Here is a 27,229-nt window from a genome sequence, read left to right on the forward strand (position 1 = left end):
GTTGTTATATTTACATTAACTGTGAGGCAACAGCTACACAACCGTAATTAAAGCCATGGTTTTAAGAGATTAAACAGTTCATATATTTCACTAGTAAATATCAAGACTCCACTGTGTTCAGTATCCTTTAAGGAAGCAAAACCTTCTGCCCAGAACAGGGAGAGCAGCGAAGCTCTGTAAGGTGTGAGAGACCTAATTTAAGAGTGAAGCTGCTGAGTTTAAAGAAAAAGATTAATGTGCTTGTCTCTCTTCCCTCCCTTTTGCACCCAACGTTAACGAGGATTCAAAGCTATATATCAATTAACAAATCAATGAAATTTCTCCTGCTGCAAATTCTTTACGAATACAGATAGGATTAAGCAAGCCCAGAGACCTCAAGGCAATACATTACATTTAAATCACGAAGTTTCCTCTTCTGTCAAAAGAGCCATTAACCATTTCACTTCAACTACCCATATTTTTACATGCATGTATCCCTACACACAGTGTGACACTTCTGCCTGAAAAATGTTTAATTCTTTCGGACTGCCACAGACTGAATGATGCCCACTGACAATTATGGGCTGAAGGAAGAAAGCCCAGACTAGCTGGCTAGAAGTTAGCTGGGAATGATACAAAAATCATTATGTACGCACTGAATGTTTGAGTTAAAACAGAGAGGTTTCTTCTTTTTCAGTACATGAGGTTCTTGCTATTCACAACTACAGCACCTATTTGCCCATTAATGCAACATTAGCAGTGAAAACAAATCATGATTATCCTCTACAGACTCCAGCTGGTCAATATGCATCAAGTAACTAGAGCTGGCTCAGGAACAATTAATTTTGAACTGAATACAGACCCCCCAAGCCCCTTAAACATCAAGGTCCATTACTTACTGCTTACTGCTCAAATGAGCGCATCTGAAGGGAGAGCAGCATCAAACACTCACCGCTTTCCACACAGCCCAGCATTTCTGCTACAGTGCTCTCCCAAAGGCTGTTAAGCGGCAGCTCTTGGAGAAAAGAGATCTGACTTGCCTTTGTCACACCAGGAGCTGCAATTTGCCTCGCAGGCATCCACACAGAGGCTTTAGGCTAATGGACCACAGCTTTGAAAATACAGCTAGAGACAAAGGCTCCTACCAACATGAGACTGTTGTCTGTGAGGGGGTGGGGATAGGGATGGGGCAGGAGGATTTTTCCTGCCACTTTTTAAGTTTCTTACCTTGTTCTTGCAGCGAGCAGGAGTGTAACTCCGGGCAGGTGGCACGCCAACACCCAACGCAACGCTCTGCCCGCAGCGCGCGTCCCGGCACCAGACGATGCACGCCACGCACAGGCTCTCCATCAGCGGGGGCCCGTCACCCCCGAGCACAGCAGCTCATTCATTTTGCAGCCAGCATCACACACCACACAGGCTCCCCCTCTCCTGACAGACTGGGCACGCTTCTGTTCGCCTGCTCCAGCTGCGAGCCGGCAGCGCTTCCCCCAAAAGGCTCCGTTCTTCTCCTGCCTTCCCGTTGGCTTTACCATGGGCTCCGAGTGGCTGGAGAAGCCCCTCTCCTCCCCCTGCGCCACGTTGCCAGCCCGTGAACTTGCCAGGCGATGCGCTCTGACAGCAGAGATCTTCTGGGGGATGCCGAGGTGCGCAGGGACTCTTCCCCCGCAGTTTCCCCGACCCCGTGCAGAGCGTTCACAACGTGACTGCAACCGGCTGCAATGGGGAAAGCCTCTTGAACAGGCTGCCGAGATGTACTGCCAAACCCGAGGAGTCAGGCACAAACACAACCGTGTTTACTCCAGTGGAATTACCCCTGCTCATGCTCGGAGTGAGATTGATCCCTGAGCCGTAAAAAAAACACGCCAAATAATTTGATTTCCCGAACTGCCACACGTGGCAACAGGAAATCTGATTTAGAGGGGCTGCTTTGCTCTAAAGGTGACAGCAAAACCAGCCTCCTGCAGCTCCGGTTTTTATTCTCTTTTGGGAAACCTCCGAGAGAAAAGGGGGTGCCTCTGGGTGCCGGGGGGACGAATGGCTGAACACAAGTGCAAGCAGGGCAAGGAACACAACCACGGGTGTTCCCCCCCGCAGATAGGAGGGTGAAAAGCACCCAAGGACGGCTTGCTGGCAGGTGCTTCTTCCAGCCACCCGGCTCTTTCTGGAGCAGGATGTTTGTTCACAGCCTAAAATTACCCCGAGAGTCTACAGAGGTTCCTTCCTTCCTTCCTGTGTGCCATCAACAAGGTTTGGCAGGCTGAATTATGCAACCTGTGCCATCCCGAAAGCTTTCTGTTGATTTCCATGGGAATAACAGGTTGGAATTTAATAAACAAAGCTGTCAATGCTGCCTACGAAGAAACAGATCCAGCTCTTTCTTTCTTGGATGTGCTGGATGCCCAGCGCTAGCAAGAATTCAAGACCATATAATAATGTTGACTCTTTCATCATAGCTCGTTTAAGCTTGAAAATTATGACAATTAACCTGACAGTGATGACAACTACCCTCTCTCTCTGCTGCTGTTCCCCTCCTTCACTCTCAGCAACTACAGCACTTACAGGCCGTGGTGGTTTTCCAGCTGGCCAAACGACAGCGCTTGTGAGAACAACGTTAGACACTGACTTGAAAGGCTGCTAAGGACAGAAGCCAAACTTTGCTGTTTTAATATGCTGAAACAGTTTGTGGGAGAGAGCCACTGTTCCCTGAACTTTGAAAATGTGTAAAAATTAGCCTAATGAACACCACATTCCAGGTCTCAACTTTCTAGCTGGCTATCCAGTAAATGAACTGGGACCGAATTCTAATCCCTTGTTGGTTTTGTTATTTTGGTACACAATGCTTGTGGTCTGTGCATCTTTCAGTAAAGATATGGCTGGGTAGGAGCATGCTGGCTCCGCTACTGAGCCCTGCTGTCAGCCTTTCAGCTTCCCTTCCCCTACCCCATGCTCTCTGCTCTAAGTTTGTGCCTTCTAGTTACAGAAAGAGCAATGGGTTTACCTCTGCCGTCAGCAAGAGGAAAATCTCCCAGGGCTTGGCCAACAGGCAATTCCCAAAAATGAGAAAGCAATTTGGGCCCAGCATCTTCCATTTTGTGCACACACAGCTTGCTCAGGAACCACAGCCATAATTCATACTCACAGCTCTGGCAAAACTTAACTTTGCCAGCCCTCAGCCCAACCCAAAATAGTGCAGTGGCTAACCTTGGACATGCATTTAAAATTCTGTATACAGGCTATATCTAGGGAGCTATCACAAACACTTCTAGCACAAACTGCACCAAATCCAATTCCCCACTGCCAGCCAGAGGTGGGAGCTCGCACCCAAATCCCTCATCAGGAAACGGGAGGGCTGTCAGTGGTGCACTTTGCCTACAGGCAGCAGAAAAATTGAGCTTGCAGCACAAAATGGGCCAACGCGTTCCCCACTGCCAAGCCCTGACAAGGTGAACACTTCCCAGGAGAGCTCTCAGCACCCAACAAGTTCAACTCCTGCACTGATAAATGTGCTGAATTCACGGCAGCAGGGATGTTTTGGGGCATGCCTGGTATGTGAACTCAACACATGTCGTTCCAGCCTCTCCCGGCTATCACGTGCCCCCTCTCCTGGGTCTCCAGTTGGGTTATATATCCCCAGGCTGCTCTGTTCCTCACTGGAGATAAGGTTCAGCCAAGCTAACAGTGAGGGAATGGATATTTAACAGGGAAGAATCTGGGCAGGTCTCCATGCACTTGGTGCTGAGCCCAGCTCCCCGGTTAAACTGGCAGAGAACAGCAGGGCAACCGAGCAAACGAACCTAGCTTATGCTGTAGGCACGGGGATGGGAGCACATCCTCCCCAGATTCATCAAATATTCCTCTTGCACAGCCAGGAGCTGATTTAACTCGGAGCAAAACACCACACATCCCAACACACAGCCCCGTAATGCCAGCAGAGCTGTGGCTGGACTACAGAAAGGTGAACATCACCAGTAGCTGAGATCCTTGCTGCACCCACCCTGGAGGTACTGGCAGATCTTCAAAAGATGTAGATTTGGGGAGTGTTGTAACACACAACTGCAAATCCAAAGCATGGTGGATCTGGAGTCCCATCCTTGCACATCCTCTCTATCTAGTTTCATCACAAATTATCAAGAAGCCACAGCACTGCCAAATATTCTGATTTATCTGAAATTTCACATTGTTTTCAAAAAGAGCAGGGAGAAAGTGAGGGAACATTTCATAAAGTTTAAATCCTGGACTCAGACAGGGATCTAAGAATCTCCATACACACTGCAGAACAAACTTCCAGCATCTGTGGATGGGTGAGGGAAGTTTGAAATCCTTCCTTTACCCCTAAAGGCTCTAATGTGACAAAATGATTACCATTTCTGAACGCCTCAGTTGGCAATATCCCATAAGGGCTTTGTTTGCTTTTTTACACTCAGCCCCCTGAAGCCATGTACGTACTTCAGAAATGAATAGAGGCCACGAGCAAGCGTTCAGTTTGCTTTGTCTAATTCATCTCATTATGCTGCTATTGGAAGTTGAGCGATAGCAGAGATTAAAAGCAATTTTCCTAATTAAATACACAGAGTGCCAAAAAAATCTTTCTTGGTGCATCTGTTCTTGTGGGTTTGGGTACTTTTTTGTATCATATGTGTATCTACATTTTGGAGACATACACGTAAGGTTTATTTAGGCTCTTCAGACTGCACCAAAAGGAACAGGCAGAAGATGAAACTTCTCAATCAACAAAGACTGATGATACACAACTACAAAGCAAAAGCAATTCAATATACCCGTAGCCAACTGAACTAGACCTGCTATCGGCTTGCCCAAAGACCTACACCATTAAGAGACTGCAAATGCAGACAAAAAGCCATAAGGACCCACGTGGACCCTTCCACTTGGAGCTACTGAAAAATGATTCCTTAAGTAATCTACAATTCCTCTTTATGCATCTTCTTGACAAACACAGCATCACCCCAAACACGGCCATGTGTCAGTAACAGGCATCCCAGAACAAAGGCAAGCTCAGTATCACAGGTGCTTGGCTAAAACAGAAAAAATCACTGACTTCATCCACATTAAATATAAGGTCAGCAGGATACCAGGTCAGGTACTGATGCCAGCCATCCTTCCTGACCTAGCAGACCTCAAACTCCTTTGTACTCTTTTTAAGATTCATCGTTTGCTCCTTTCTTTTCCATCAGTTATTTTCGGCTATTGCAAGAACCACCTTAGCCCTGCTGGGAAATAACAGCTGAACTATCCTGCTGCTCCCCAAAGTATTACACGATTGTACTCAGCAATGCCCAGGGTTTCCAGCCCCACACCTGTAAGTTATGGACTAACCCAACTCATGCTGAAGGTAATGAAAGACTTCCCATTAATTAAAAGGGGAATTTGGTCAGACCCGGAGGGCACAAGAGCCTACTTCTAGCCAGCTTTGAAATTTGTCACAGTGCAGAAAGGGGAACTTCAAGCAATAAATTTTAGAGGCAATTGAGTTCTGTATTTAATGCATCATTCAAATTATAAATTTAACTTATTTTTCCAGCATTAAGTTGAATTAAGATGAATAGCATTTATGTGAGATATGAAAGATATAATGCACAGATTTTTCAGTGTCATCAAATTTTCAGTGTCATCAAGCACAATTTTCTTCCTGCAAAACCACAGACGTTCACGTAACACTAAACACAAAACCAAGTCAGTCAGTAAAAAAAAAACTAAATGTTTAAGACACTTGATGCATCTGTTGAAAAAAATCTTTCGGTTTACTCAAATTAGTGTTTAAGTTTCTGCTAATCAATTTGCACATATCAAAGAGACTTCAGCAGGCTACCTACCTCCATGGCCGGAGGGCGAATTGTGCTGAATACCACAGCCAAACAAAGGCCCTTCCCCTGTGGAGCCAACATCAGGAACCAAGCCAACACATCGCTCTCAGAATTATGAGCCTGGAGTGAAAACGGTTTCTAAGCACACGTAATGGTTAAGGCTGTACACGCTCTGATTTCCATAAAGACATCCTGCATATAAATATTTGAATCTTAATCAGCTAGTAGCGAACAGGGAAAGGGATCCCGAGGCAGACACAGCATTTAAATAATTGAAGTGGGGAGCTGAGAGCAAGCTCATCCCCTTGTGTTTTAGAGGCATGTTCCAAATGACTATAGCGGTGCACTTCAGTCAAGTTTGTGACAGAGCTCAGAGAGAGACAGCACAACCCTGAGAGCTTATTTTACTCTAGCACATGTTGAATTTCAGAAGACCTTCAGTGGTTTACAAATACACAGGCATCTCACAAGTGCCCTTGATATCAGAGTATAACACTGATGCAAAGTGCTTACGTAGGTGGATGTAAATATTTACACGGTGAAGGCACATATAGAAACATCCCATCTATAACTCTCCAGCACAGCACATGAACTGCTTGAAGAGAAGGAAAAACAAGAGATGGATCATTTTCTGGCTGCACTTTTGCTTTCTAATTTGCTGTATTAGCAAGTCATGAATGCCCCACATTTCATTAAGTAGTGTAACACAGAGATAATCAAATTAAACCCTTTCTACTGCCCAGGAAGTTTTCTCCCCTGAATTACTTTACCAGAAATGACTTGCCCAGTCCAGTAATCATTTGTAGGAAGTCAAGTTTCTGCCTACCACACAAAACAATGAGCGAAGTAAATATGTCTTACAAAACGTTGACCTTTCCAAATAAGCTCCCGCATGACAGAGCGTCTGTTACTGCTCACACAGACATGCTGTAATCAAGGTAACAGGGAGCTGTGTCGGGCATTTCAGCCAGCATGGGGCTTTTAAGTATTCTTAGCATGATTTTTCTTTAAACACTGCTTGTTTCTTTGGTGACCTATGCTCTCTGTGCCTTTTCTGCTCAGGTTTTCACGTGCCCATCTTATTGGTAACTGAACAGCTTCAGAGGGAGGATGCTATTTTTTAGTGCAGTCTCTGCATGCGCAACTGATTGCACGTGCACCCATGTGCATGACAAGGCAAAGTAAATAAATTAATTTGAAATCACCTTTAATTGGCACTTAAGAGCCAAGCTTCTAGTTGGTGTTGAAAACAAGGGGGTTTGCAGAGAGCTTGGGAGTGGGACATTTGCTGTCCCAGCAGCAAAGCAGCTGCCTTCTGCATCACTTGCATCAGTGTTTTGCCATGAAGTTAAAGCAGGTAAATACAGGAGCTCAGCCTGCATGCAGCACCTGTTTGATTAACATACAGTGAAAAGAATAACAGAAGCATCAGATTTCTACCCTACAACAGCAGACAGTAGCTCTCCTGAGCCACAGACACTTTTCACAGGCAGTCCAACTATTATCGAGGGACCTGAGAACTTGAGTGGCTATCACACAGATTACCCTAGTTGTATCCTAAATCCTTTAACAGCTGGAATCCCAGGGAGTACATGGAGATTTTCTAGCACAAATCTGTACAAACACACTAAGCCTTACTAAGTCATTATGCCATCCTTTCTACTAATTGAGATAACCTGGCATCATCACTGTGGTTATTTGTAGTCCAGGCTCAGATACACAATTTGACTTAACTGTGAGAAAGGTGTGTCAGAAACAGCAAAATCCCCTGTTGTCACATGTAATCATTTACATGTAATCATGTAATCATAACTAGAGATGCTTATTTCAAGTTACTATGGCCCTATTTCAACTCACCTTCAACGTACTGTCTTTTAGGCTAAAACTCTGAAACTAAAACACACCACTTTTGTTAACCAAAATAATGCAAACATACAGCTTTTTGCACCCACTTAACCACATTTCTTTGAAAACACATTTCTCCCTTCACAGCTGCATTGTTCCATTACTCCTTACAACACACTGCACCTGCAAATGGTCATGTCAGGCCTTATGGGCATGAAGTTTTGTACAGAAAATCAGCTAAACTATTGTTTAGTGAGAGGAAAATGCTATCAAAATATATCAAAAAGGATATTCAGGTGCAATTGGCTTAGGGAAAAGGAGAAAAGAAGAGATTATTTACAAAAGCCAGCAAAGTATATGGGTGAGAAAAGCCAGAGCAAGCCTTTTCCCCTGTGTAATCCCTCACCTGTGCCCTATTACCTGATTCCTAACTGCATGCTTTGTCCTCATTCCAAGGTTATGAGGCCCGAGGGGAATAGGCAATATTGATTCACGGCATCTCCGAGTTTGAAGAGTTCAGCTGGAATTACACGTGCTTTGAAGGGTGTTATCTCCTCAGAAGAGCAGGTGCATGCACCATCCTGGTTTTAATTTATTTTATTTTCAGCTTTTCTTGACCATGTCTCTTTATGCGGAAGAGAAAGTTTATTACTTGTTATCTTGCACAGCTCGATAAGCTTCTCACACAGAATTGGAGAAAGGCTCGACCTCAGAGCACATTCAGGGTTTCAATCACCACCTTAAAGGGAAGGCAAATCTAAAAGGCCTTCAACTCCTCCCTGAACAATGCAATTATAAGCCACACTACATCACCGAAGCCTGATGTTGTGTTGCTTGTACACAGAATATTTTCTGAAAGGGGGAATGATAAATTACAGATACCCCAGGCACACTAAACTTATCTTTATTGTACACACTTAACATTAAATTACCTAATTAAGGCCAGGTATCCCTCCCCAAATCTGATGCCTATATGATAGATGTGCAGTGGGGTTCAAGCCAGGTAGTTCATGTAAATACACAGTCTCAGCCAGGAAACAGGGGTTATAACTCCACGAGACAGCCACCCTACCTGCAGCACAGCCTCCGGATTCCCCCCCCCTCCCCCTCCTCTCCTCTAACAAACCAATTCTTGCTCAAGCCTTTCTTCATCCCTCTTACCGTGACATGCACTCACAATTAAAAATAAAATGCTTAACCTGCTGGAGCAATGCTGTTCAAGTGCAAACCTCCAAATCTGGCTGTCTAGAGAAAGGTAGTTCCCGGTTTGATGAGAGTTTCTTCTCCTCCAGCCTTACAGGATTACTCCCATCTGACTTGGGGCATTCATTCATTTTGTTGCCCACCTCCCATCCTGAGGATGACTGTGCCTCATTTTCAGTGTGTGCATCATGCCACTTTCTCCAGCATGGTCCTCCTCTCTGCCCCTTTTTGATTGCCAGCCTCATTTTAGTCCTGATATCTAAGGGAGCAATGAACCACGAGCAGTCCAAAGAAATGGGAGTATGGACATCCACACAGCTGCAGAGATCCTCACCATCACCACCTGCCCAAACGGGTGGTGTTAGGGCAGAGGAGGGAGCACAACACTTTGGCACTGTCTGTTCAGGGATCGTGAGGCCATGAAACCCCAGTGAGAGAATCTCCCCCATTTAAGAGCCAAGAACAACTGCCCTCCCTTCTCTGCCTCCACAGAAACACACAAACCATACCAAAAAACCAAACTCATGCAAGAGGTTTTAAAAGTTGAGCTGGGCTTTGGATTGGTGGAAGAGCAATGAAGACAGAGGAGGGTTCAGGGGATGTGCTATCAGAAACTCTTGTGCAAAATGGATGGGCCATTACCTCCCTTACTAGTTAGAGCAGCTCAGAAAGCAAAGGGCATGCACCAGCAGCTGAGAAGGGGACACAAAACCTGACCTAAAGCATGATTAATGTACAGTCCTGCAGCTCACAACTGAAGAGAACAACCCTGGCACAGCTTCAGGAAGGCTGATCTTTTCCACGATGCTTTTAATGCCCAGAAAAAAACACACCATGGCCTAATTGTTAAGAAGGGACTGCAGCTCCACAAATGATGCTGGTACACCTGTGATACCACCCCTCACACAATTTAACCGAGTGTCAGGATTTTTCTCATATTTAAGAAAAAATAAACTAAGTATCATGATCTTTTTGGTAAAGGCAACAAAATGCAATGGTTTTCACTCTTAAAAAGTCACAAGATGTTGCTTAAGAAACACAGACTCTGCCAAAAGGATGGCCAGGTACAATATATTTATTTTCCTTCATTGCCCATACATGCATATCAAACACAGGAGCTCAGAGTCTACACGTACAGCCATGCATGCATAACCTCCAGCTTAGCTTCTCTGGTGGGAACCTGCTTTTGTTCACGATTTTATGAAGGCGCTCTGGTCTTTCCTAAGGTCAAACATACTGTACTAAGGGATTAATTTGAAACAAAAGATGTTCCTTTTCAAAACACAGAATCACCACACAGCTTAGGTCAACAAAATGATGGAGTCTTTGCTTATCACACAACTATTTTGTGTATGTTTTTTTTTCTCTCTTTTTTTTTTTTACAGTAACTCTAGAGGTCAAGATAACAGTGCAATGTATGGAGAGAATTATTATAGCCTCCCAGTAGATGTTTCTGCCTGAGGTGAGCTAGCTGACATATCCTTAGATTAAACTTTCATCAGCAAATCGCTGTATTTCATCAATCTTTCATTATGGCATTGCTTAGAAAATCATCTGGTCAGGTGTCATTAGAAAACCTTTTCATCTTGCAAAGCCAGATCTACCCAAAAAAACTACTACAAGGAAAATGCAGTTAAAAATGAGGGCTAGTGGGTCATTATGTATTTCAAGAAGGTCAAAAGAGAAGAAAACATACATTTCTACAGTATTTAAACACTGTCTTTCAGAACAAACCCAGTTGATTTTATTATATGGACTCTTGGAACACGAAATGTAGCTAATGAACAACTTCCATGTGCAACAACTTCTGGGCAAGTTTCATGCCAGAACGTGGGATTTTGTCACCATATCACACAGTTAATCCACTACAAACAGCAAGGCGTTCCCCTTTCTTTTCTCTAATGATGACAAACTCATCGTCAGGGAAAGCTGCGGTTGCAGTTATTGCATGACTCTGGTGTTTCTTACCTCAGGACCACAGCTAATTTTACCAGAATGAACCCAAGGTCTGCATGAGAATGAGTACATGAAAAGAGAAATGCAATTTCCTTTCCAACTCAGCAGTGAGGTTTTCTCCTACCCCCAAACAGCAAACCAAATGCTGAGATGATAGGCTGTCTTTTGGCCTTCCATCACAGCTCAGGTTCTTGTCACCTGAAGCATTTTTCTTCTGTGTTGGCGCTTGTTGAGCAAATGTTACATCATTTATGCTACCCTCCGGAGTGCATTTCCTACACTGACCCTCTCTATATGCAGAACACGTTGTACATCTGACAGCTCAGTCACAAGTTTGTAACTTTCTGCTTGTCTTTTGGATCTCCTATCCGTTAATTAACATCACATGCAGTCTGAGTTTACTTACAAATAATGTACGCTCTGTTTTTCCAACTATCCTTTTTTTTTTTAATGGGTTAATAAAATGTTAAATAAATTGCATTTCAAAAAGCATGGGCTCCAGTCCCAAAAGCCATACTGGACACACAATATACATTGAAGAATCCATCAAAATTCTTGAAGGAGTAAGAATTGGAAATCAAACTTACTCTGGTGAAAAAAAAAAAAAAAAACACAACACAAACATAACAAATTCCAGTAAAAGTAGTATGTTCTGTCTCAAACATGGCCACAAAAGGCAGCAGTTTTTTTAGCATGACTCAATCCTTACTACCCGGGATGGGTACTGCCTGAAGATCCTGGAATTGCTCTATGTGAGTGGAAATATTCTGGATAGACCAGAAAGCTCAGCGGGACATGGAAACAGCTCGCTATCCTGCTCTAAATAAGTTACCTTCACAATCCTGTTTCCACAGCAGATATAGCATGGAAAAGGATGCTCCCAAAAGATCAGTCAGGAATGAGAGCTAATGCAAGACAGGCTCCTGTTCAGGAAAGCCTTTACGTACACATTCAGGGTTGCTCCCTAGGGCAAGGGAGAACTTGAGCTCACCGTCAGTCACGTGTCAGTGAAAAAACTCACTTTTCTGCAATACGCTTTGGAATTTTCTTGCTTCAGAAGCTTTAAGCAATAACCACAGAGTAAAACCATTACTTTTCCCTCAGTCAAATCAAACATGCCAAGAAAGTGGAAACAAATGCACACAGTCATGGAAAAATAAGGAGCACAGTTAACTTGCAGCAGCAGGAAGAATTGCTTTCACACAGCCAGGAGAACTATATTATGGGCCATATTTGAAAACATGGTTTGACATGAAATGATATTAAATACACAAACAAAACAAAATAATGTTGCATGTCCAGTTTGATGTGCCTAGCTGAATCCATTTGAAATGTTTCCTCAACACAGGTTTAGCAAAACAGGATACAAGCGGTATGCTATGAAAAGCAGAGATTAAAAAAATAGTACCATGATTAAAAAAGGAATTTACCCATTGTCTCATCATCCCAGGTCACAATTACCCAACCAAACGGATAGTTTTGATACCTAACTCACTCCAGATACATCCACGCTCCTGTATGTGTATGTGGCAAGACACAGGAAGCACCAGGTCAGTAGGAACAGGAAGAGTGCAGACTCACCGGCCGTTGTCACGCCCCACGCCCCACACTCTGATGCTGACGATGGGCTGCGAGTGAAGAACTGTGCGATCCATGGGGTCGATCAGGTTCAGCATGTCATTCTCCAGGATCAGGTACATGTCCTTGCCCTGCAACTCCAGAAAAGGTACAGTTACAGAGTATGTCCCCCTCTCAAAACTGGGATCAAGGCGTTATGCCTTCATCTTCTTGGGATAAAACGAAACTCAAAGTTTGTCCCACTGAAACTCAAAGTTTCAATTTGTCCCAAGAACAATAAAGAACAAGCTTGTTCACTTCTAGTGTGAAAAAGATAAAAGATAGCATTTTGTTACTACTATATTTTTGAATTATCCCAATTACAAAAACCTTTGATATTTTTTAAACGCAACTGTTTGACTCTTTCAACCACAATTTGTTGAGTAACTCAATGGCTTATTTTGTTTATCCTATCTCTAGTAAATTCTTCTAAATATAGCAGAAGAACTGTGTTAATAGTAAAGGCTTGCATCAACCTCTCTATACTCTTAGGGCAGAGTTCCCTCCTTCAAACAATACGTGCTTTGTTTCCATAAGCTTTAGCCAGTGGGTCATGGGAACAGACAGCAATTTGTATGTGCCAGAGGATTTATAGGATACTCATTGAAAAAAGATTAATTAAAGGGAAAAAAAATAGCATGAATGCAAATTGTGCCAGTGACTGCAGAATCCTGGAGCCGGTATTTCTCCCTAATTTTTCTGGCATGTAAGAACATGAAGAATCCTTTTTCCCTTTAGAGGAAATAAATTTATGGGCAATTTTCCTTTGGATGCTAATTCAGAAGTGTTAATCTTCCTCCTATTGCTAGCATCTGCAGAAAGGCTGTTGCTTCTTCTGCCACATTTAATAGCTCTCTTCTCAGAGGCTGCAGACTGTGGGATCCCATGGAAATGATCCCGGACTTATTGCCAGAGACATAAGACAAGCTCCTGCTGATAAGAAGGTGGGAACTATCAGCTAAATATAGAGTAATTTGTTTCCCCTCTATTGTGCCAGAGTCTATAAATGAACAGAAAGAATGGAAAGGGTCTGACTTCCCACTGACAAGTATTTCAGAAATGACCTTTTTCTTCACCTCAATGACACAGAAACCCTCTCCCTGCCTGGTTACAGTGGCTCAAGTTTTAATGATGTCTAATTTTGTGTTTGTCAGTGACATATACTGATGTCACCCTGCCCCCAGGGCTTCAAGGCCAGGCAGCAAGGGGCAGGCACTGCCCACTGATGGGGGAAGGTGGTGAACCACAGGGACCCCGGCCTAAACCTTCTGCCCTATGTGGGTCCAACCACCTCTCCCCCCCCAAAATCCCCTAATGAGCATCCAAACTGTGACACAGAGCTGGCAACGTGAGCTCTGAGAGGGGCATGGGAGAGGAGGGGGAGGCAGGCTGCTATACCTGGTGTCTGCACAAAAACATCATTTAGCCCCATAACCATGCATGTAAACGGGGCAAAACCATGGGAAATAAAGGACAGAAGCCAGGATAGCATAGGTAAACCGGGACGATGGAGGAAACAAAACTGAGAACATATTCACCATAAAGAAAAAAGGGTGAGAAATGTGCTTGGAGGTCTGAAGCAGTAAGTAGTTTGTGTAAAAAATGTTACCAAGTGCCACAAGATTGCTTTTCTGACCCATTTTCTACGTATGTATTTATTCCAGAAGAAAATTATTACACGAAGGTAAAATCTGTTCATCATGCAAAATACGCTGGGATTAAGGTAATAAAACTAAATCCAAATTAGCTGGAGAAGATTGGAAAAATGGACAGATAAAGAACATAAGTCACAGGAAATTATCCTTGCAATGCTCGAGGGACAGCTTGGCTGCAGCCAGAAGCGATATATTTTGCTAAGTTTTGTTGCTTTATTATACAAAAGCTATTTTAAAGATGGAAATACCACAACGGGCATGGAGAAAGGATTTAGACACACGCGGAACCTGATTGTCTCGGATGGCTGAAGAGCTGCAGGGACCTGATGCTCCAAGGAGGAGGGCTCTGGCAGGAAGGACCACGAAGGGAAAGGGAATAAAGGAAAGTCTCAGACCCAAAAGCATTTCAGGGAGGTGTTATGTATGGTGGTATAGAGGCCAATGGCATCAGTACATCTTCACTGAAGTGATTTTGGAAGGTAAAGGGATATAATGCACGGCAAAGTGGTGATACAAACCGGTGAGTTGCTTTTATTTTTTCCCTTAGATTCTAGAGAACTGTGAAAGTCAGAAATTTACAGGGAATTTGTCTTGGGAGGAGGTGTGAAATCCTGTACCAAAGCCAGTGACAAAGCTTCTGTAGGGTCAGAATTTTATTCAGGGTGGTTTGTTTTTTATTTCTTTTTTTTTCTTTATTTTTTATTCATGAAAATGTGGGGACAGTCCTAGTCCCAATTTCACTTTCATTACATTCTAGCTAAAATAAATCTCGAGGCAATCTTAAAACCCCTATCTGCAGCCATCAGTTCTAGCTTTGTAATAGATTTCTGCTGTACGAGCTCTGTTATGACAATGACAACCACATTTTTCAGATTCCTCTCTAAACCATGCCTCTTCCGATCACTCTCGAAACACTACATTGCCAGCAGAAATACGTGGTTGTAATGATTTCTTTTTAAATCAAGAAGACAATTTACTTCAGGAGCCACCTACTCAAGCACAGCATCTCTACTGTTTTGTCGTGCTCGTTTTTATTTTATTTTTATGAATATCATGATGAATTAAAAATTCATTTCCAGGGGACCAAAACTTGTCACCAGTTTGGCTTGAAAACTGGCAAGAGTTTTAAACAAAGAACAATGGGATTGACAGAGGGGAATAAGGACAAATCTGAACATTAAATTTTAAACAACATAAAACACATGATTTCAAAGTAAACATTTAAAGCTCATCAAAGTTCTGTTTTCTTAAAAATAGATGAGATTACACACATTTGAAGAGAATGTGTTTTTTTTTTCACCCCTGCCAGGAACAGCAGTAAGTCCAAAGTCTACAACTGAGTCATCTCTATCTGCTTGTCTAGGTATGCTAACTGAATAAAACCATTTCCAGAAGTAGGGAAAAGGCAGACCAGTTATCTTGCTTATTTGTATGCATAATACACACTTCTTACATTAAAAATACACCTTCTGAAATTACTTTCTATAGATGGGGTACTTTAAATGTGTGCCCCTGGAAACATTATTTTCATTTTTAAACAGGTTCTTCCTCTCAGCTGCTCCTCTGAAGGGTCTCTGCGTTGCTGTGGTTACAGAATCACACAGAATCACAGAATCACAGAATTTTCTAGGTTGGAAGAGACCTCAAGATCATCGAGTCCAACCTCTGACCTAAAACTAACAGTCCCCACTAAACCATATCCCCAAGCTCTACATCTAAACGTCTTTTGAAGACTTCCAGGGATGGTGACTCCACCACCTCCCTGGGCAGCCCGTTCCAATGCCTCACAACCCTTTCAGTAAAGAAGCTCTTCCTAACATCTAACCTAAAACTCCCCTGGCGTAACTTTAGCCCATTCCCCCTCGTCCTGTCACCAGACACATGGGAGAACAGGCCAACCCCCACCTCGCTACAGCCTCCTTTAATGTACTTATACAGAGCAATAAGGTCACCCCTGAGCCTCCTCTTCTCTAGGCTGAACAAGCCTAGCTCCTTCAGCCGCTCCTCGTAGGACTTGCTCTCCAGGCCCCTCACCAGCTTCGTCGCCCTTCTTTGGACCCGCTCAAGCACCTCGATGTCCTTCTTGTAGCGAGGGGCCCAAAACTGAACACAGTACTCGAGGTGCGGCCTCACCAGAGCCGAGTACAGGGGGACGATCACCTCCCTAGCCCTGCTGGTCACAGTGTTTCTGATACAAGCCAGGATGCCGTTGGCCTTCTTGGCCACCAGAGCACACTGCTGGCTCATATTCAGCCGACTGTCCACCATCACTCCCAGGTCCTTCTCTGCCTGGCAGCTCTCCAACCATTCCTCTCCCAGCCTGTAGTTCTGCTTGGGGTTATTGCGCCCCAGGTGCAGGACCCGGCACTTGGCCTTGTTGAACTTCATACAGTTGACCTCAGCCCATCGGTGCAGCCTATCCAGATCCTCCTGCAGAGCCTTCCTACCCTCGAGCAGATCGACACACGCACCTAGCTTGGTGTCATCTGCAAACTTACTGAGGGTGCACTCAATGCCGTCATCCAGATCATTGATGAAGATGTTAAAGAGGACCGGCCCCAGCACCGAGCCCTGGGGGACGCCACTAGTGACTGGCCTCCAACTGGACTTGACTCCATTCACCACAACTCTTTGGGCCCGGCTATCCAGCCAGTTTCTAACCCAACGAAGCGTGCGCCAGTCCAAGCCCAGAGCAGCCAGTTTCTTGAGGAGAATCTTGAGGTTGAGCCAGGACTGAGAACATAAGCCACAGACTGTAGAGAATGAAGCATTTTTCCCCGATTTATTTCTTTATTTAACCTAAACAGGCAATTCTCTTCTTTTGGCAGTGCTGTTTCGCTACGATAAATACCAATGAAGCTAACAACATTCACTCTTACATCACTTTTGCATTCAGATCTTGTGCAGTAAATGCACATTAGCGCATCTCCCCTGAAAACTGGCCAGGAAAGCGGGTGAAGATGAGATGTAACTGAAGTTTAAGGATGTTGTTTCACGAACAATCAAACAATGAAGACTGATTTCCTGTGGGTTTGTCTTGTGTCCTCTGTACATCCCACCAATACAACACCAGGTTTTCCTGTCTTATTTCATCTACTGATTTTCCTGTCTTATTTCATCTTCCTCCACACCTTTGGCTCTTTCATCCGTCCCCAGCACACCTGCTCTCCACACCACACAACCTCTGCCTGCCTTCATGTTTGCACCTTAGCTCCTACCGTGTTACTCCATATTTGCTGCCACTCCAGAAATACAGCACGGACCTTGCAGCATTCAGGTTGATGAGGGTGCACAGCCCTCTGCACTCTGATTTTCCTTCAGTTTGTGGGAATCTGACACCCTTCACAACTGAACAACACTGGTCAACGCATTCAAGAACTATTGGAGAGGAACCAACAGACAGACTGATGAAATTCATTTCTTTCTGAAAGACTGATAAAATAATCATCTTAAAATAAGCCATCTGTCCATCACTCTCAACCTTCTCACCCATGTTAGAAGCACAGGTCACGCCAGCCAGGGTTTCCTTAAAGCCCTGTTGTCCCTGGGAAACACGTGAAGATGCTATTCCAAAGCATCACATTAAAACCTCTGGCCAATAGAAGGATTTCAACAGTTTTGCTTGCGTGTCCCCAACTCTGATATTGCACAGGTGTGTACTAATAAAGACGTAAATGTTAAGGTGAGGTCTTTGGGGCCCCTGCTTTCCTGAGCAGTTTGGAACAAAAATATGTCAGCACTGTCCTTGAACCCTTTCATATTTTCTAGCAGGATTAGCTGGGATAGAGATATCCCAAACACAGAACATGGATATATTTGCCTTAAGAGCTCTTCTTTCGAGCTGTTTTAAAACATGAGAGGGATGTTCCAAGAGGAGGACAAGTTTATCTGTTCTTACCTCTCCCCAGATACCAACAGTGTCTCTGATGTCGTTTTTACAGTAAGAGAGTTGTCTGATGCAATTGTTCACAGCAACACTGCTTTTCCCAGGAGCAAGATCTTCTTCTGCCATTTCTACCCAGCCCAGAGAGCGCACAGCAAAGCACTAGAAAAGAAACCAGAAAATATCTGAACATGGATCATAGTGCACAACACAGTGACTGCTGCGACACAAACACAGACACACACAGAGGGAAAAAGGAAAAAGCCCAGATACAATAGAAGGAAATTTTATCAAGTATCTTGAGCTCTACTTGACAAGAAATAAAATACTATTGGATTACATCTGTTGTGAAATTCACGTTCATAGTATATCTCACTGCCTGGCTTCTATCTGGATTTTTTTCTTGTGGATTACAGTAATATTTTTTTACAGTAAGTTTAAGGTAGCCAGCAATAACAAAGTTAAAGGACTAACAAAATGAAAAGCCAGCATAAGAGGAAGGCAGGATTTTCCTAGAAGAAATTAAAAATGACCTTTAAAACAAAACAAGTTAATTATACAGTTTTTAAGCAGAAGGATGTTTAGCCAACCAGAGCACGGAGTTGGCAGAACAATCTATGGTGGCAATGCTTTACACATATGGTGCTTTCTGCAAACAAAACAAAATGAGAGAAATTGAAGGGAAGTATTTTTACCCTACATTTACCAGGGCAGAGATTAAAAAAAAACGAACACCAACTTTTGAAAAAGAAACACCAAATCGCACCATATTTGCTCTCAAGGTTTTACAGCAGGTGAAATACAGACTGCACAGTAAAGCAATGGGAGCTTGTCTGTGAGACTAAGATTTGAATCAGAGAACATCACGAGCATCTCGTTCTCGTGTTGCACCACACTGCCAGCAAAGGATGCACAACAGACACACCAAACTTTTACGATGGTCCCAAAAGGTTCAGCAATAATAGTTCCTGAGACATCCCGTATACAATTCCTGCTCCCTTCTAGGCACGTAATATGGCGATGGGCATTAAACACTGCTAAATCAAATCCCATCCCATCTCTGCACTCCAGTTTTGCTAGAATAACATGAAGAAACTGTTTATTTAAGTCAGTGATTCAGGAGTGCCTCAGGACTGACCCTGTGCTCACTCCTTGCACTCAAATCCTCGTTGCCAGCCTCACTGCCACCTGTGGAGGTGCAGGATTTGGCAGGCACAAGTTAGAGAAGCAAAGGTGAGACAAGGAAGAATTAATCACTGAAAACCTGCCACTGTCCATCATCGTCATTTATTTTTTTTTTGCCTCAAAAAGAAGGAAACCGATATGCAAATTCTCCTACACCGCCTGCTGCCTGGCCCGGCTCTGCAGGAACCCACAGAGGCGCTGCCTTCCAGCTGCACAGAGAGGCGAGGAAGAAGGTGAAAGAGCAAACAATGGAGGGGTCACCACTGAGGGGGTCCTCTTCACTTCAGGGCTATACAAGCTATCAGCCCTCTCCCCCCCCCTTTTTTTAAGCCATTATTAAGCTCATCTAATCTTAAGATTGCAGGATTGGTTTTGGCACATCAGATGCTCATGAATCTTGCTGAAAGTGCTGTGATGCCCCTGCAGGTATTAAATATTTATCTTTGCAAGCTTTTTAAATACAGATTATTATTTTTTTTAGTTTTAGTTTTTACTGGGCCAAAAGGCTTTTTTGTTTTGGCTTGGGTTTTAATACAAATATTTCAATATTGCACTGAGTAGAGGATACTAGCAGCGAGAATAATTTCCTAAATCGGCTGAGGAGAAATTAAAAGCTAAATGTACGTAACAAGCATATTGCTTCCTCATTATTCTTCATATCTCAACAACATCTGCAATTTGTTAGCTGATTTCCAAACACAGAGAGAAATCCAGTCCTTGCGCTGAACGGAGTAGATATCTTAAGGCCAACAACTGGTGAAAAGCAACCAGCTCAAGTTGACAGCAGGCACAGCTCTGATTAGTAACGAAGGTGAGGATGGCGAACTGGTGCTTTTGTTTTTTTTCCTCCTCTTAGACATCATTATTCTATGTTTTAAATTCACCAGTGGTGGCACCTGCTGCATTTCTTTCCCTTTGTAGCCCGCTGTCACGACAGCACAGTGAGCTGAAGAGGATGCTCTGCTGTCCATCCCACACGTTCCCCTTCACAGGGAGAGCTTGGCATCCTTCCTCACCTCCAGTTCCTCTCAGTGCTTCCACGCCAGGTAGACGAGAGAAAACCAGGCAGCTGCTGGCACCTGGCAATTTTTTGTTTGTGTGGCTTAACTGAATACCTGTGCTGGTCTGACTCAGAGGTAGGGACAGACTTTTGAGCAGATTTCTGCACTAATTAATATGATTAACATGAGATCCATACTATGGTTTATTTTTCATGAGTATAATAGATAACAGAAGTACATATACATGCACTTGTACAAGGGGGAAGGCAGTAGAAGTGTGTTCATGCATGCTGCATGCCCCTCTTGTGTATTGCCAGTAACTGTAGAAAACTTACAGAAGTGCTTCAGTAGCTGGCAGAGCATCACAGCATCACGGTTCCCAGCTCCCCAAAGCCACACTCACAAGCCAAGAGAGAAAGTGCTTCCTTGAGCTGAGCGAGCTCTGCCCATGCAGCCTCCTCTCTCCTGGAACTAACACGTGGAGTCAAAACCAGCCTCACTGGAAACCAGAGTGCAGCCCTCCTTGACTAAGAGCTTAGGAGCTTGTTAAAACAGACAGCCCTGGTAATGCCAGCTGGGTAAGTCCCTCTGCTCAAGGCTCACAGCTAATTTTTGGCAAATTATAATTTCGAGGTAATCCAGATGCCAATATTAAGCCTACAGAAGTCTACCTCATTATAATTTTCCCCCCTCCCTTAGGGCGTAAACAAACTGCTGTTTGTTTGTTGTACCTTTATGTCATGTTAGACGTTTTCACCACTAACATACAAAACAAAATCTTAGCTTTTTGTGCCTGGTTAGGACTCTCTGCATTATCTTAATATCAAGTCCCTAAAAAGGATGGTTTAGAAAAACATATCTGAATAAATGAAGCATGATTTTCCTGCTTGCTTGAATCTAATGTCCCCAGACTCTTTCCAAGTTTTCCAAGTGCTGGCAAAGACAGCTAGGTCTGAAGCAAACCAAAGAACACATACATAGGAAGAATGACAGGTTTAAGAAGGGTGTACTGCATTGGAAGCATTTGGACACTACTGTTTGGGATGGGGAGAGATCAAAGATACGGAATGAAAAGGCAGGTATCCCTGTTCAGTTCTCCAGTTGCAGAGAGCATTTGTTTGCCTAGCTGCAAATCCAATTACTGTTTAAGAGTTAATGGTCTGCAGTCAAAGAACCAAACTCATAAATGCTGCAATCCAAGCCCTGTAAAAGGCTGTAAATCTCTCTCGCAGTGCAATTCAGACCTAAAGTATCACATAAAGCTGAGTAGTTTTAGAGGTTTGAATGAATTTGGCGAATCATGGTTTGCTCTCCTGCTCTTTAGTGTCACAAACGCCTTCACAACAGGGAATGGTCCCGCTCTGCGAGAACTTTTCCAAGAGGATCATCAGCAGGAGCTTCTCCAGCAATGTAGGACTCCAATATCTCTGCACGAAAGCAAGCACCACATTCCAGCTGTTGCCTCATGTAGTGCTATACAGGTAGCATTAGAAAAAAAACAAAAAAAAAAAAGAAAAACCCAGAGCAAATGCAATCCCCTGCTAGGCAGAGGACAATTACACAAGACTGAAATCAGAGCAGTACTGGGAACTGGGTGGATCATAAGGACACAGGTAGACAAGACCCCGTGACAAGGAAAAATTGCTTTAGGACATCAGCTTGAGTACAACGAACCAAGGGACATGCTAAAAACACAGACTGACTGTTTTTAGGTCACACAGCTGCAGGTACCCACTACAAACTCGATCGCATTTGGGTACGTGTTCCTTGGTGACTTATACATATGCTACTGATTTCTTCTCTGCTTCTACAGGACTTTAATTTGAGCTTTTTTCCTTCGTTTCCCTTTATGTTTTTCCTTTTTAAAGGCTGTATCTGTCGGCAGATATACGTAAATCACTACAGTGTTCAATAGGGCTTTTTATCACAGGCCACTGAGCAGACTTGTGCCTGAGACGCAGCATGTAGGTCACATTATTAATCGCTCCTTATGCAGCCAGCACAATCTTGAAAATTCCAATTACTTTGTCTTTAATGGCTTCAAAATAAAACAACCCATCTCCTTGCTTTATGTTTTGGAAGTACCATAAAATACAGCCGCCGCATCCGAGGAAAGAAATACGTCCCAATATGTTTGCCTGCTCCCATCAATTTGCATCGATTTCAGATGAAAATATTGGAGATGATCAAAGCCAAACCGAGTAACAAAAGAATAAAGAGATGCTGCTATGCAATTAACCAACAAACACTTCCATTTAATTGCTGCGAACAGACATCATTGCATCCATTTTCTCATAGAAACGCTCAGTTGTCACATAAAACTTCTTAATTAACAAAATTTGAAATGCAGAAACAAACCCATACTAATAAGATTTTTCACCATTTCCAGCTTTCTGTTGCAGCTCATGTTGTATTATCTGAACTGCAGAGAATGTGTAGATCATACAGAAATTTGCACACAGATGCTCAAATCACAACAGGATTCAGAAATCCACTAGTAATTGCTATTGCAAGGAGGGGGTTATAAATTCAGCTCTTGTGGAGTAGAATGTGAGGGCTTTACAAATACTGTAAATTAACTTTTTAAATAAATTATATCTCTAGGGCAGGTCAATATTGAACTCTCTGCTTTGTCAGTCCCTCGCTCATTCTCCAAGACACTACAGCCTCATTTTTTCCAGACACTCAGACTCCGGTGCGTGGGATGACAGAAGTGGCTCTCTTCTTTTCAGTTTAATACTTGTCTCAGTGGTGCCTACTGGCTCACAGCCAGAGGTCAAATCCACTCTATCAAGACAAGAAAGCCTTGCAGGACCATTGTGCTGGTTCAAGATTTTTATGAATCCCATTTTTTTTATTCATTACTACATTTCTGATCAAGTAAAAAGCCTACTCAGTTGAGCAAAATGGAATAGATGCTATTATTCTCAACTGATACCCATTTGGTAAATACAGTTCTGAAATAGAAATTAAAAGTGCCTTTTCTCTGGTCTTCTCAGTAAAGAATAGGCTTTGATTTCAGATGCTTTGCAGGTACCTTAACTTCATACCCTAAAAGGCTGGGGTTATGGACTTTGCTTTGAGCTACAAATGGTGTTTTGGGTTTCATTTTAATACAGTGAAATAATAAATATGCTTCTTCTGTGCAGAAAAGGCAGTCACTTTGTTCACCAGAAACTAACAAAGGATGATTGTTACAATAATGCTCAAGTGAGGGTCTATCTTGCAGAATAACTGACCTGTAGGATAACTCAAACAGGTTTTGTTATTCTGCTACGCACAAAAAAAAAAGCACTAGCAAACACATATTTGCATTGCCAGTGAAGACAAGCCCTGCAGGAGTTCACAGGTTATGGAAGAATGTGTGTTCATTTTTAAAAAACTGATGCTCTGCAGTTGTTATCCTTAACCTTAAGTGAAATATAGCTATTTTTCTGATGAGGGCTCTTGTGCAGGCTGATGGATGTAAGAGTTTCTAACACAGCCAGAAGTGCTTCATTCAGTACTGTTGTATGCAATTTCAAAAGGTAGTATGTATGACATCCAACTAAAAAAAATAAAAATAAAAAAAATAAGCCTTTAGGTGAACTCTCAACCTTAATGAAACAATGGCAAAAAAAATCTGCCTTCAGTACAGTCAGGATTTCAGGTCTCTTTAGAAGCAACGTTGTTAAGAGTAATTTGTTTTGTGCAGCGATTACATTTAGGACAGGATATAAAAGTCAGTGAAGTTCAATCACTGCTGATTGATTTCACTCTTTTATTTGAAAGTGACTGAAATGAAAATGAATCCCAAGTCCAGAAATCTTGATTCCCAAACCCTGGTGGGCTTCCCATGTCTGAGGACCCATTCACCGTCCCACTGCCTCCCTGCAGTACTGTAGAGCTATCATCCTAAAGCATATGGAATATTGCATACCTGAAAACGTAGCAACATGGCACCACAACATATTGCATATCTCATGCTTTTATATCTCTTAAGTGGTAAATGTTACTTCCTACTCCCTTTTCTTTTTGCTGAAATGCAAGAAATGTTGGCACCCAAGACCTCTGCTCCTATAAAGTACAATCTAGAGCTAGAACTAATACCAAAATAAAAATGCACACAGGTTAGAACTATCTAAATATTGCTCTGTCATTCAACACAATGTTGCATTTAAACTGATTTTTAAATTAACTTCCTCCATAAATCTCGCTTTCAGCAAGTCCACTATAGACAAATAAGCCACCAAAGTTTTACCATGCTGTTTTCAAACTGTGTATAAATAATATATATTGTGTATATACATAACATACATAAATATGTAATGCATATGGATATATAATATCTCAATATGCACTCTGTGTTTTTTCATTAAAAATCTATGCAACTTAGTGATAAAGTTTGTGACACTGCAGACAAGCGCGGGCTGCTTTCCCTGAGCCGCCCTCAACTGGCAAGCTAATATAAATAATTGAAGAGAAGCACAAAAATATCATCTGATCAGTTCATTTTGTAGCAGCAATGTGATGAACAGATATTCCAGAGGCAGTTCACGATCAACAGTCTCTTCTAAAACTGGAGCTGGTGGAGGCTATATATTGTTTTAGAGGTAAAATAATCGTTCTCCAGTGGGGAGTACGAAGGGCTGCAAGCTGTGATTACTTCAGCAGTGTATTAACAAAGCAATACCAGCAGAGGCTGAGCTAAATAGGGAGCTTCCCGCACACCAAATCCATCGATCTGCAGAACAGCAAGAGGAGCTTTCTGCCATGGGACATAAGTATGATGAAGATTGCTTCTTCCCCCAGTTTCTGCCCATTCCCAAGGACTCCTTATCAGTCACACATACAGCACTGCTGGCCCAGGAAGAGTTGATGCTGTGCTGTGCCACAGAGCACTGAGCAAACTGTGATTAATTAAAAATAAGATAAAATAAGAAACATTAAAATAAAACCCACGACACTTATGTCATTGCTTCAAGGGAAAAGTATAATTTGAGACAAAAGGGTTCTTGTATTTTATCTTCTCTTTTCCCACTCCTGTAGAAATCCAGCAGTGCAAACCTTTTGTCCATTGTATCTCAGTAAATAAAACACTGATAATGTCCCCAAATTCAAGACGTTATCATTGCTCTACAAACCTGGAGACTTACGGTAAATTTTAAAGCATCTTCCATTCTTGCTCCCATGAGGAATGGCTTTGTGATACCTTTTTCTAAGAAAGGCTTCAAGAAAATCTTTCCCTACACATCTCTTCTGCTGCTCAGTCACCCATGTCCTGATCTGCCACAGCAGACTCGTATCTAATTAGATCTTAGAGAGAAGCTGGATTTCTAGGACTGAAAGACATCCAACATTTTTGCAGGATCTAACAATAAATCTCATAGTCCTGAAGGGCTCAAGAAATTAGATTATATTATCCCAGATATTTATGTTATACATATATTATAATAAATAAGCAGATTGTAGCTATGTATGCCGCTAACAAGCCAGTTGATGACATTTGGGTACAACCATGTCTTCTTCTTTCTTGGGCTAATCTTTGTGTTTGATTATAACTAACACCCCATTTTGGGACAAGAGGGAAGAAAATATCCTATAGATGGAAATCCATATTATGATGGGTGCCACATCATAACATTATCACTTATAACCTCACCTAATGACACAGTAGATGTTAGTAGTATTTATTAAGACTTCATTTCCAAATTACCATTCTTCCCTCTGAAAGTCTTAAATAGGCCAATACCAAAAGGAAAAAAAACAAATGAAAGTACTTAAATCTTATTCTAGTTCTTCTGATTTAAAACATTCCCAAATATCATTTCAGGAAGATCCATGAGCACCAAATATAATTTTTTTTCCTGCATTTTGAGCAACCATTTTTATGCTATTTCATGAACAACAGGAAAAAAAAACAAAACAAAACACCTGCCTTTCAGCCTTTTCAAAGACGTCCTTAGGTGTTCTTTGGGCTAACCCCCCAAATACAAATTTCTGCTGTTTACAAGAAAATTTCAGCTGCTAGCAAAAATACTTGAAAAAATAAGGCTCCCCCCCACGCCCAAGTGATATTGAAATCGAGAACTTTTCTTCCATGGCCTCATCTGACGATCACTTATAAATACTGCCTGTAACTATGGCTTAAGTTGCAAGGAAAAGGATTACAGGCAGAAGCTGAAAAAGTAAATGGAATTGCATATCAAGAATTTTCCAGTAGGGAGGGTGGCTATTTCAGATCTCCTCTACAAGGTATTGGAAAAAAGTCCATCCAAAGTTACAGACGTGATCAGCTGTACTTAAAGGCAGCAGCTCTTTGTTTTCTGCAATACTCAAGGAAACAAGCACTCATGTTATAGGAAGATAGCAACCCCAGGTTTTAGTTGAGATGGACTAAATCAAAGCTTTTTGTAGAGTTTCATGTGCTCACGAGAAGTTTATATACAGGACTGTGAACCTACTGGAAAAGCACTGAATGCTCCCTGTTTGTACCACCAATTTTAGAAGCTACTCTGAATTTGGAAGAGAATTACATACGTAATTTGTGGAAAGATTATCCTTTCTTGTAATTACTTGACATGACAGAAACTACTTGCTTTCTGGTTAAGTCTTCACTTGGACAAGAAATCACACTCATCTCCATCCTTAAGGAGACAGTCAGACTGCTAAAAGTCCTGTGTCTAGCCAGGATGTTTGCTTCTGGAAAAGATGAGAATCAAGCAAAAACAGGGTGTCTCCAAACCACACGTACCTACCTCCACAGCAAGAGAAGCAGCACAGAGATGGAAATTAATTCTTTGGGGGCCACTTAGTATTTTGTAAAAAATATTTCAATAGTACTATTTACAGGCTGCTTTCAGGACAGCCACAAGTAGCATGACAAGACACCTCGTCAGAAACGTCCCTTGCATCACTGCAAAAGGCACAACTGGTTAATCCTTAGTGCCCAGGAAATGCATAGGAGTTCATCACCAACTCATTTTCTGGATCTTCAACTGAATTGTCATTCACCTGCAGATAAGTCATCAAATTTAAATACCTGACATCAGCATCTTCTACCTCTGCCCAACTCAGAAATGATGTCCTCTTCCTTTCTTT

The 27,229-nt window shown here is 42.6% G+C and overlaps 1 protein-coding gene across 23 annotated transcripts in view; it reads right to left on the bottom strand.

Annotated features, from left to right (window-relative positions):
• APBB2 (amyloid beta precursor protein binding family B member 2) overlaps window positions 1-27,229 on the bottom strand; it is a 159,354-nt gene that overhangs the window by 24,861 nt on the left and 107,264 nt on the right. For 22 of the 23 annotated variants that reach the window (XM_068680190.1, XM_068680189.1, XM_068680204.1 and 19 more), the window contains 2 exons: window positions 17,979-18,125; window positions 12,390-12,517 (listed from right to left, as the gene is read on the bottom strand). In XM_068680190.1, the coding sequence (XP_068536291.1) occupies window positions 12,390-12,517; window positions 17,979-18,125 (275 nt within the window). Of the gene's footprint in view, window positions 1-1,206; window positions 1,643-12,389; window positions 12,518-17,978; window positions 18,126-27,229 lie in introns of those variants that run through there. The other variant, XM_068680209.1, reaches the window with a different exon arrangement.

This window comes from Anas acuta, chromosome 4 (genome assembly GCF_963932015.1).
Source record: "Anas acuta chromosome 4, bAnaAcu1.1, whole genome shotgun sequence".
Taxonomy (NCBI): domain Eukaryota; kingdom Metazoa; phylum Chordata; class Aves; order Anseriformes; family Anatidae; genus Anas; species Anas acuta.